At 50.6% G+C, this 12,437-nt stretch overlaps 1 protein-coding gene across 1 annotated transcript in view; it reads left to right on the plus strand.

Annotated features, from left to right (window-relative positions):
* Nucleotides 1-4,060, plus strand: part of sh2d3cb (SH2 domain containing 3Cb) — a 28,589-nt gene extending 24,529 nt beyond the window's left edge. Inside the window, exon 8 of the mRNA XM_072432951.1 lies at nucleotides 3,627-4,060. Within this exon, the coding sequence (XP_072289052.1) occupies nucleotides 3,627-4,060 (434 nt within the window). The remainder of the gene's footprint in view (nucleotides 1-3,626) is intronic.
* Nucleotides 4,061-12,437: the final 8,377 nt, after the last annotated feature.

The following is a 12,437-nucleotide window of genomic DNA, read 5'->3' on the forward strand; positions in this document are numbered from 1 at the left end:
TAAAACAGGACTAAACCAGGACTAAAGCAGGACTAAACCAGGACTAAACCAGGACTAAACCAGGACTAAACCAGGACTAAACCAGGTCTAAACCAGGACTAAACCAGGACTAAACCAGGACTAAACCAGGACTAAAGCAGGACTAAACCAGGACTAAACCAGGACTAAACCAGGTCTAAACCAGGTCTAAACCAGGTCTAAACCAGGACTAAACCAGGACTAAACCAGGTCTAAACCAGGACTAAACCAGGACTAAACCAGGACTAAACCAGGTCTAAACCAGGACTAAAGCAGGACTAAAGCAGGACTAAACCAGGTCTAAACCAGGACTAAAGCAGGACTAAAGCAGGACTAAACCAGGACTAAACCAGGACTAAAGCAGGACTAAACCAGGTCTAAACCAGGACTAAACCAGGACTAAACCAGGACTAAACAAGGACTAAACCAGGACTAAAGCAGGACTAAAGCAGGACTAAAGCAGGACTAAACCAGGACTAAACCAGGACTAAACCAGGACTAAACCAGGACTAAAGCAGGACTAAAGCAGGACTAAAGCAGGACTAAACCAGGACTAAACCAGGTCTAAACCAGGACTAAACCAGGACTAAACAAGGACTAAACCAGGACTAAAGCAGGACTAAAGCAGGACTAAACCAGGACTAAACCAGGTCTAAACCAGGTCTAAACCAGGACTAAACCAGGTCAAAACCAGGTCTAAACCAGGACTAAACCAGGACTAAACCAGGACTAAACCAGGTCTAAACCAGGACTAAAGCAGGACTAAAGCAGGACTAAACCAGGACTAAACCAGGACTAAAGCAGGACTAAAGCAGGACTAAACCAGGTCTAAACCAGGACTAAAGCAGGACTAAAGCAGGACTAAACCAGGACTAAACCAGGACTAAACCAGGACTAAACCAGGACTAAAGCAGGACTAAACCAGGTCTAAACCAGGACTAAACCAGGACTAAACCAGGACTAAACAAGGACTAAACCAGGACTAAAGCAGGACTAAAGCAGGACTAAAGCAGGACTAAACCAGGACTAAACCAGGACTAAACCAGGACTAAAGCAGGACTAAAGCAGGACTAAACCAGGACTAAACCAGGACTAAACCAGGACTAAACCAGGACTAAACCAGGACTAAACAAGGACTAAACCAGGACTAAAGCAGGACTAAAGCAGGACTAAACCAGGACTAAACCAGGTCTAAACCAGGACTAAACCAGGACTAAACCAGGACTAAACCAGGACTAAAGCAGGACTAAAGCAGGACTAAACCAGGACTAAACCAGGACTAAACCAGGACTAAAGCAGGACTAAACCAGGTCTAAACCAGGACTAAAGCAGGGCTAAAGCAGGACTAAACCAGGACTAAACCAGGACTAAACCAGGACTAAAGCAGGACTAAACCAGGACTAAACCAGGACTAAAGCAGGACTAAACCAGGACTAAAGCAGGACTAAACCAGGACTAAACCAGGACTAAACCAGGACTAAAGCAGGACTAAACCAGGACTAAACCAGGACTAAACCAGGACTAAACCAGGACTAAACCAGGACTAAACCAGGTCTAAACCAGGACTAAACCAGGTCTAAACCAGGTCTAAACCAGGACTAAACCAGGACTAAACCAGGTCTAAACCAGGACTAAACCAGGACTAAACCAGGACTAAACCAGGTCTAAACCAGGACTAAAGCAGGACTAAAGCAGGACTAAACCAGGACTAAACCAGGACTAAAGCAGGACTAAAGCAGGACTAAACCAGGTCTAAACCAGGACTAAAGCAGGACTAAAGCAGGACTAAACCAGGACTAAACCAGGACTAAACCAGGACTAAACCAGGACTAAAGCAGGACTAAACCAGGTCTAAACCAGGACTAAACCAGGACTAAACCAGGACTAAACAAGGACTAAACCAGGACTAAAGCAGGACTAAAGCAGGACTAAAGCAGGACTAAACCAGGACTAAACCAGGACTAAACCAGGACTAAAGCAGGACTAAAGCAGGACTAAAGCAGGACTAAACCAGGACTAAACCAGGTCTAAACCAGGACTAAACCAGGACTAAACCAGGACTAAACCAGGACTAAACCAGGACTAAAGCAGGACTAAAGCAGGACTAAACCAGGACTAAACCAGGACTAAAGCAGGACTAAACCAGGACTAAACCAGGACTAAACCAGGACTAAAGCAGGACTAAACCAGGACTAAACCAGGACTAAAGCAGGACTAAACCAGGACTAAAGCAGGACTAAACCAGGACTAAACCAGGACTAAACCAGGACTAAAGCAGGACTAAACCAGGACTAAACCAGGACTAAACCAGGACTAAACCAGGACTAAAGCAGGACTAAACCAGGACTAAAGCAGGACTAAACCAGGACTAAACCAGGACTAAACCAGGACTAAACCAGGACTAAAGCAGGACTAAAGGAGGACTAAACCAGGTCTAAACCAGGACTAAAGCAGGGCTAAAGCAGGACTAAACCAGGACTAAACCAGGACTAAACCAGGACTAAACCAGGACTAAACCAGGACTAAAGCAGGACTAAACCAGGACTAAACCAGGACTAAAGCAGGACTAAACCAGGACTAAACCAGGACTAAACCAGGACTAAACCAGGACTAAAGCAGGACTAAACCAGGACTAAACCAGGACTAAAGCAGGACTAAAGCAGGACTAAACCAGGTCTAAACCAGGACTAAAGCAGGGCTAAAGCAGGACTAAACCAGGACTAAACCAGGACTAAACCAGGACTAAACCAGGACTAAAGCAGGACTAAACCAGGACTAAACCAGGACTAAAGCAGGACTAAACCAGGACTAAACCAGGACTAAACCAGGACTAAAGCAGGACTAAAGCAGGACTAAACCAGGACTAAACCAGGACTAAACCAGGACTAAACCAGGACTAAAGCAGGACTAAACCAGGACTAAACCAGGACTAAACCAGGACTAAAGCAGGACTAAACCAGGACTAAACCAGGACTAAAGCAGGACTAAACCAGGTCTAAACCAGGACTAAACCAGGACTAAAGCAGGTCTAAACCAGGACTAAACCAGGTCTAAACCAGGACTAAACCAGGACTAAACCAGGACTGAGTGTCCTCTGTCCTCAGAGTCGTGTCCTCTGTCCTCAGAGTCGTGTCCTCTCTCCTCAGAGTCGTGTCCTCTCTCCTCAGAGTCGTGTCCTCTCTCCTCAGAGTCGTGTCCTCTCTCCTCAGAGTCTTGTCCTCTCTCCTCAGAGTCTTGTCCTCTGTCCTCAGAGTCGTGTCCTCTGTCCTCAGAGTCGTGTCCTCTGTCCTCAGAGTCGTGTCCTCTGTCCTCAAAGTCGTGTCCTCTCTCCTCAGAGTCTTGTCCTCTGTCCTCAGAGTCGTGTCCTCTGTCCTCAGAGTCTTGCCCTCTCTCCTCAGAGTCTTGTCCTCTGTCCTCAGAGTCGTGTCCTCTGTCCTCAGAGTCTTGTCCTCTGTCCTCAGAGTCGTGTCCTCTGTCCTCAGAGTCTTGTCCTCTCTCCTCAGAGTCTTGTCCTCTGTCCTCAGAGTCTTGTCCTCTGTCCTCAGAGTCGTGTCCTCTCTCCTCAGAGTCGTGTCCTCTCTCCTCAGAGTCGTGTCCTCTGTCCTCAGAGTCGTGTCCTCTGTCCAACACTTCGTTCCCTCATGTTCTGCCGCTGCTGTTCCTGATGGAGAAGGCAACTCCGGGGCCGGCGGCGAGGACAGGCGAGGCCCCGGGCCCCACAGGCGAGGCCCCGGGACATTTAGCCCAGCTGTGGGACTCAGATCTCAGTTTGGACTCGCTCATGCTCCATCTCTGCACGGCCAGAACCATGGCCCAGCTCGGAAACATCTACAAGAGCAACGCCACCAGCAAACTGCACGGTCAGAACCAGGACCGGACCAGGACCGGACCAGGACCAGGACTGGACTGGACCAGGACTGGACTGGACTACTTGTCCTACTCCAAACACAGTCCACGGCCCATAGTAGTGTTTGCTCTTCTGCATCGTAACCACAGGGCGTGTGGTTCAAACACAAACATGTCACATGTTTATCACATGTGACGGAGGCTCAGACGTAGAAGGAGCACTGACTCCTGATGGAGTCAGTGTGTGCGGCTGGAGAAGAACGTCTCAGACACTGGGACCATCAGCACAGGAACTCCACAGGGCTGTGTACTGTCCCCCCTGCTTTTCTCCCTGTTACAAACTTCTGCACCTCCAGCCACGACACCACCCTCATCGCCATGACGACACCACCCTCATCACCATGACGACACCACCCTCATCGCCATGACGACACCACCCTCATCACCATGACGACACCACCCTCATCGTCACGACGACACCACCCTCATCACCATGACGACACCACCCTCATCGTCACGACGACACCACCCTCATCACCATGACGACACCACCCTCATCGTCACGACGACACCACCCTCATCACCATGACGACACCACCCTCATCACCATGACGACACCACCCTCATCACCATGACGACACCACCCTCATCGTCACGAGGACACCACCCTCATCACCATGACGACACCACCCTCATCACCATGACGACACCACCCTCATCACCATGACGACACCACCCTCATCACCATGACGACACCACCCTCATCTGGGACGGGGATGAGTCTGTCTACAGGAGCAGCCCCCCCCTCACCGTCACAGACTCCCTCCACCTCCTCTGCACCTCCATCACCAGGACCTCAAGTGGGAGGAGCCACCATCACCTCCTCCTTCACCTCCTCCTTCACCTCCTCCTTCACCTCCTCCTTCACCTCCTCATTCACCTCCTCCATCACCTCCTCCATGACCTCCATCATCACCTCCTCCGTCACCTCCTCAACACCTCCTCCATCACCTCCTCCATCACCATGTGGAGCCACAGACAGGAACAAACAGAGACAACAGCGCCCTCTGCTGAGAAGGTGATCGGCGGCAGACTTCTATCTCTGCAGGAGGCCACTCCCCTCAGAAAGGAGGCCACTCCCCTCAGACAGGAGGCCACGCCCCTCAGGCAGGAGGCCACTCCCCTCAGACCGGAGGCCACTCCCCTCAGCAGGAGGCCACGCCCCTCAGGCAGGAGGCCACTCCCCTCAGCAGGAGGCCACTCCCCTCAGCAGGAGGCAGGAGGCCACGCCCCTCAGACAGGAAGCCACGCCCCTCATGCAGGAGGCCACTCCCCTCAGACAGGAAGCCACTCCCCTCAGGCAGGAGGCCACTCCCCTCAGCAGGAGGCCACGCCCCTCAGACAGGAGGCCACTCCCCTCAGACAGGAAGCCACTCCCCTCAGGCAGGAGGCCACTCCCCTCAGCAGGAGGCCACGCCCCTCAGACAGGAGGCCACTCCCCTCAGCAGGAGGCCACGCCCCTCAGACAGGAGGCCACTCCCCCTTAGCAGGAGGCCACGCCCCTCAGGCAGGAGGCCACTCCCCTCAGACAGGAGGCCACTCCCCTCAGACAGGAAGCCACTCCCCTCAGGCAGGAGGCCACTCCCCTCAGCAGGAGGCCACGCCCCTCAGACAGGAGGCCACTCCCCCTTAGCAGGAGGCCACGCCCCTCAGGCAGGAGGCCACTCCCCTCAGACAGGAAGCCACTCCCCTCAGCAGGAGGCCACGCCCCTCAGGCAGGAGGCCACTCCCCTCAGACAGGAGGCCACTCCCCTCATGCAGGAGGCCACGCCCCTCAGGCAGGAGGCCACTCCCCTCAGACAGGAGGCCACTCCCCTCATGCAGGAGGCCACTCCCATCAGACCAGAGGTCACTCCCCTCAGCAGGAGGCCACGCCCCTCAGGCAGGAGGCCACTCCCCTCAGACAGGAGGCCACTCCCCTCAGCAGGAGGCCACTCCCCTCAGACATTAGGCCACGCCCCTCATGCAGGAGGCCACTCCCCTCAGACAGGAGGCCACGCCCCTCAGGCAGGAGGCCACTCCCCTCAGCAGAAGGCCACGCCCCTCAGGCAGGAGGCCACTCCCCTCATGCAGGAGGCCACTCCCCTCAGACAGGAGGCCACGCCCCTCATGCAGGAGGCCACTCCCCTCAGACATTAGGCCACGCCCCTCATGCAGGAGGCCACTCCCCTCAGACAGGAGGCCACGCCCCTCAGGCAGGAGGCCACTCCCCTCAGACAGGAGGCCACTCCCCTCAGCAGAAGGCCACTCCCCTCAGACAGGAGGCCACGCCCCTCAGGCAGGAGGCCACGCCCCTCAGGCAGGAGGCCACTCCCCTCAGCAGGAGGCCACGCCCCTCAGACAGGAGGCCACGCCCCTCATGCAGGAGGCTACTCCCCTTAGACAGGAGGCCACGCCCCTCATGCAGGAGGCCACTCCCCTCAGCAGGAGGCCACGCCCCTCAGACAGGAGGCCACGCCCCTCATGCAGGAGGCTACTCCCCTCAGACAGGAGGCCACGCCCCTCATGCAGGAGGCCACTCCCCTCAGCAGGAGGCCACCCCCCTCAGGCAGGAGGCCACGCCCCTCAGGCAGGAGGCCACGCCCCTCAGGCAGGAGGCCACGCCCCTCAGGCAGGAGGCCACTCCCCTCAGCAGGAGGCCACGCCCCTCAGACAGGAGGCCACTCCCCTCAGACAGGAAGCCACTCCCCTCAGGCAGGAGGCCACTCCCCTCAGCAGGAGGCCACTCCCCTCAGCAGGAGGCCACGCCCCTCAGACAGGAGGCCACGCCCCTCATGCAGGAGGCTACTCCCCTCAGACAGGAGGCCACGCCCCTCATGCAGGAGGCCACTCCCCTCAGCAGGAGGCCACCCCCCTCAGGCAGGAGGCCACGCCCCTCAGGCAGGAGGCCACGCCCCTCAGGCAGGAGGCCACGCCCCTCAGGCAGGAGGCCACTCCCCTCAGCAGGAGGCCACGCCCCTCAGACAGGAGGCCACGCCCCTCATGCAGGAGGCTACTCCCCTTAGACAGGAGGCCACGCCCCTCATGCAGGAGGCCACTCCCCTCAGCAGGAGGCCACGCCCCTCAGACAGGAGGCCACGCCCCTCATGCAGGAGGCCACGCCCCTCAGGCAGGAGGCCACGCCCCTCATGAACACTTCATATATAATTCTGTTCATGGAAAATGGAAATAACCCTTTTCTGATTCTGAATTTGAGCTGAGGACGTTTTACTGCTGCAGAACAAACAGGAGATTTTCCTCATTAACTGGAGTCTTAACTGTGTTCCAGGTCTGGACCAGGACCAGGACCAGGACCAGGACCTGGACCAGGACCAGGACCTGGACCAGGTCTTCAGCACAGACTTTCAGCAGCGTCTGCTCTGGGGCCAAAGAGGAGCCACTGCTCCTCAGACTCTGAGATACAAGAAGTTCAACCAGGTCCTGACGGCCCTGTCCTGCCGACTGGAGCCACCCAGGACCAGGTCTAAACCAGGACTAAACCAGGACTAAACCAGGTCTAAACCAGGTCTAAACCAGGTCTAAACCAGGACTAAACCAGGACTAAACCAGAGCTAAACCAGGTCTAAACCAGGTCTAAACCAGGTCTAAACCAGGTCTTCTGAACTGCTCTCTAACAACTCAAACCTGTTTTGGTTTTATTTGTTTTGGTTTTACCTCATAGTCTTGTTTAGTTTGTTGGAGCACCAGGTGAAATGTCCCACACTGCAGCTTTAGAGCTCGCACCAGAAACTAAACCTCTTTGTTCCTCTCAGTCCTTTGACCATCAGCCTCCTATTGTCCCTGTCTCCTATTGTCCCTGTCTCACTCTCCCAGAATTCTGTGGGCGTCGCCCTCTCCATTATGAACAACTGAAAGGTTGAATCTTAAACCACTGTTTTTATGCATTTAATGATGGTGTTTCTTTTTGAACAAAGACGTCCTCTAAAACCTCATGAACAAAGACGTCCTCTAAAACCTCATGAACAAAGACGTCCTCTTTAATCTCATATTCACTTTTAGTTTTATGCAATTTTAGGTCTAAAAGTTGAGAATTGTAAATGTTTTTTCCACTGATGAAACTGTTTAATAAAGTGTTTTTCTCCTAAAGTTTCTGTGAGTTTCACTTCAGACACGACTCCGGGCCCCGCGGAGCGGCTCCGTGGACATTCCACAGGCACATGTGGCTCCCATCAGCCCCGGAGAAACATGTGACCTGCAGAGAAACATGTGACCAACATGAACATTTGTAGAACACAGTTCATGACCTTTGTTTAAGGACAAAATGTCCTTAAACTTTAAGACTTCTCTGGAGGGACATGAGACTCCGCCTCCTTTAGGACGCTTCCAAAGCCGTGTTGAGAGGACACATTATAGACATCGCCTCAGAGAAAGAAACAAAGGGAGAAAAAGCAAAAAGATCTGCAAGAAATATTCAAATTGTTGGAGGAAAAACATGACAAAAGGGATTTTCTAAAATGGAAATTAAAAAGAGGAAAAATAATGATGTGATTTCACAGGAAAGAGACTTTACACACAATGAGACACACACAAGACGACATAAGACCATCTTTACACACAATGAGACACACACAAGAGGACATAAGACCATCTTTACACACAATGAGACACACACAAGACGACATAAGACCATCTTTACACACAATGAGACACACACAAGAGGACATAAGACCGTCTTTACACACAATGAGACACACACAAGACGACATAAGACCGTCTTTACACACAATGAGACACACACAAGACGACATAAGACTATCTTTACACACAATGAGACACACACAAGACGACATAAGACCATCTTTACACACAATGAGACACACACAAGAGGACATAAGAGCATCTTTACACACAATGAGACACACACAAGAGGACATAAGACCATCTTTACACACAATGAGACACACACAAGAGGACATAAGAGCATCTTTACACACAATGAGACACACACAAGAGGACATAAGAGCATCTTTACACACAATGAGACACACACAAGAGGACATAAGAGCATCTTTACACACAATGAGACACACACAAGAGGACATAAGACCATCTTTACACACAAAGAGACACACACAAGACGACATAAGACCATCTTTACACACAATGAGACACACACAAGAGGACATAAGAGCATCTTTACACACAATGAGACACACACAAGAGGACATAAGAGCATCTTTACACACAATGAGACACACACAAGAGGACATAAGACCATCTTTACACACAATGAGACACACACAAGACGACATAAGACCATCTTTACACACAATGAGACACACACAAGAGGACATAAGAGCATTTGATTCTGTTGCTAATTTCAAATCAATGATTTAATTAAAAACATATTGGGCTCCTTCTCTCCACCTGGAGAGGACAACACACCTTGTTCTGGTTGACAACCATGACCTCTGATTTGGAGCTGATTCTCATCCCCAGACGCTTCACTGGGCTCGTCCCGGGGCAGCTGCAGCTCCAGGTCTAGTGGAGTTATTGTTTTTATAAATCATTAAAAGGATCAGTTTCATGAGAGTTATGTTCAGCTTCAGTCTGGACATGTGACATGAGGAGACACACACACACACACACAGACACACATACACACATACACACAGACACACACACACACACACACACACACACAGACACACACAAACACACACACACACACACAGACAGGACTTTGACCACAACACTCTCTCTCTTCGCGCCGGTTTAGTTCTGGTTCACTTTGGAGACGGTGAGTTGAAGCCTTTTTCTTAATTTCAGAGAAGTTTCTCACGCTTTCCTGGTTTAGTCCTGGTTTAGTCCTGGTTTAGTCCTGGTTTAGTGCTGGTTTAGTCCTGGTTTAGTCCTGGTTTAGTCCTGGTTTAGTGCTGGTTTAGTCCTGGTTTAGTCCTGGTTTAGACCTGGTTTAGTGCTGGTTTAGTGCTGGTTTAGTCCTGGTTTAGTCCTGGTTTAGTGCTGGTTTAGTCCTGGTTTAGTCCTGGTTTAGTGCTGGTTTAGTCCTGGTTTAGACCTGGTTTAGTCCTGGTTTAGTGCTGGTTTAGTCCTGGTTTAGTCCTGGTTTAGTGCTGGTTTAGTCCTGGTTTAGACCTGGTTTAGTCCTGGTTTAGTCCTGATTTAGTCCTGGTTTAGACCTGGTTTAGTCCTGGTTTAGTGCTGGTTTAGTCCTGGTTTAGACCTGGTTTAGTCCTGGTTTAGACCTGGTTTAGTCCTGGTTTAGACCTGGTTTAGACCTGGTTTAGTCCTGGTTTAGACCTGATTTAGTCCTGGTTTAGTCCTGGTTTAGTGCTGGTTTAGTCCTGGTTTAGACCTGGTTTAGTCCTGGTTTAGACCTGGTTTAGTCCTGGTTTAGTCCTGATTTAGTCCTGGTTTAGACCTGGTTTAGTCCTGGTTTAGTGCTGGTTTAGTCCTGGTTTAGACCTGGTTTAGTCCTGGTTTAGTCCTGGTTTAGTCCTGGTTTAGTCCTGGTTTAGTCCTGGTTTAGACCTGATTTAGTCCTGGTTTAGTCCTGGTTTAGTGCTGGTTTAGTCCTGGTTTAGACCTGGTTTAGTCCTGGTTTAGACCTGGTTTAGTCCTGGTTTAGTCCTGATTTAGTCCTGGTTTAGACCTGGTTTAGTCCTGGTTTAGTGCTGGTTTAGTCCTGGTTTAGACCTGGTTTAGTCCTGGTTTAGTCCTGGTTTAGTGCTGGTTTAGTCCTGGTTTAGTCCTGGTTTAGTCCTGGTTAAGTGCTGGTTTAGTCCTGGTTTAGACCTGGTTTAGTCCTGGTTTAGTCCTGATTTAGTCCTGGTTTAGATCTGGTTTAGTCCTGGTTTAGACCTGGTTTAGTCCTGGTTTAGTCCTGGTTTAGTCCTGGTTTAGTGCTGGTTTAGTCCTGGTTTAGACCTGGTTTAGTCCTGGTTTAGTCCTGATTTAGTCCTGGTTTAGACCTGGTTTAGTCCTGGTTTAGTGCTGGTTTAGTCCTGGTTTAGACCTGGTTTAGTCCTGGTTTAGTCCTGGTTTAGTCCTGGTTTAGTGCTGGTTTAGTCCTGGTTTAGTCCTGGTTTAGTCCTGGTTTAGTCCTGGTTTAGTGCTGGTTTAGTCCTGGTTTAGTCCTGGTTTAGTGCTGGTTTAGTCCTGGTTTAGTCCTGGTTTAGTGCTGGTTTAGTCCTGGTTTAGACCTGGTTTAGTCCTGGTTTAGTGCTGGTTTAGTCCTGGTTTAGTCCTGGTTTAGTGCTGGTTTAGTCCTGGTTTAGACCTGGTTTAGTCCTGGTTTAGTCCTGATTTAGTCCTGGTTTAGACCTGGTTTAGTCCTGGTTTAGTGCTGGTTTAGTCCTGGTTTAGACCTGGTTTAGTCCTGGTTTAGTCCTGGTTTAGTCCTGGTTTAGACCTGGTTTAGTCCTGGTTTAGACCTGATTTAGTCCTGGTTTAGTCCTGGTTTAGTGCTGGTTTAGTCCTGGTTTAGACCTGGTTTAGTCCTGGTTTAGACCTGATTTAGTCCTGGTTTAGTCCTGGTTTAGTGCTGGTTTAGTCCTGGTTTAGACCTGGTTTAGTCCTGGTTTAGACCTGGTTTAGTCCTGGTTTAGTCCTGATTTAGTCCTGGTTTAGTCCTGGTTTAGTCCTGGTTTAGTGCTGGTTTAGTCCTGGTTTAGACCTGGTTTAGTCCTGGTTTAGACCTGGTTTAGTCCTGGTTTAGTGCTGGTTTAGTCCTGGTTTAGACCTGGTTTAGTCCTGGTTTAGTCCTGGTTTAGTCCTGGTTTAGTCCTGGTTTAGTGCTGGTTTAGTCCTGGTTTAGTCCTGGTTTAGTCCTGGTTAAGTGCTGGTTTAGTCCTGGTTTAGACCTGGTTTAGTCCTGGTTTAGTCCTGATTTAGTCCTGGTTTAGATCTGGTTTAGTCCTGGTTTAGACCTGGTTTAGTCCTGGTTTAGTCCTGGTTTAGTCCTGGTTTAGTGCTGGTTTAGTCCTGGTTTAGACCTGGTTTAGTCCTGGTTTAGTCCTGATTTAGTCCTGGTTTAGACCTGGTTTAGTCCTGGTTTAGTGCTGGTTTAGTCCTGGTTTAGACCTGGTTTAGTCCTGGTTTAGTCCTGGTTTAGTGTTGGTTTAGTCCTGGTTTAGTCCTGGTTTAGTGCTGGTTTAGTCCTGGTTTAGACCTGGTTTAGTCCTGGTTTAGTGCTGGTTTAGTCCTGGTTTAGTCCTGGTTTAGTGCTGGTTTAGTCCTGGTTTAGACCTGGTTTAGTCCTGGTTTAGTCCTGGTTTAGTCCTGGTTTAGTGTTGGTTTAGTCCTGGTTTAGTCCTGGTTTAGTGCTGGTTTAGTCCTGGTTTAGTCCTGGTTTAGTCCTGGTTTAGTCCTGGTTTAGTGCTGGTTTAGTCCTGGTTTAGTCCTGGTTTAGTGCTGGTTTAGTCCTGGTTTAGACCTGGTTTAGTCCTGGTTTAGTGCTGGTTTAGTCCTGGTTTAGTCCTGGTTTAGTGCTGGTTTAGTCCTGGTTTAGTCCTGGTTTAGTGCTGGTTTAGTCCTGGTTTAGACCTGCTTTA

This window comes from Eucyclogobius newberryi, unplaced genomic scaffold (genome assembly GCF_026437365.1).
Source record: "Eucyclogobius newberryi isolate DKJ021-1_F unplaced genomic scaffold, fEucNew1.0.hap1 SCAF_6, whole genome shotgun sequence".
NCBI classification, from domain to species: Eukaryota; Metazoa; Chordata; class Actinopteri; order Gobiiformes; family Gobiidae; genus Eucyclogobius; species Eucyclogobius newberryi.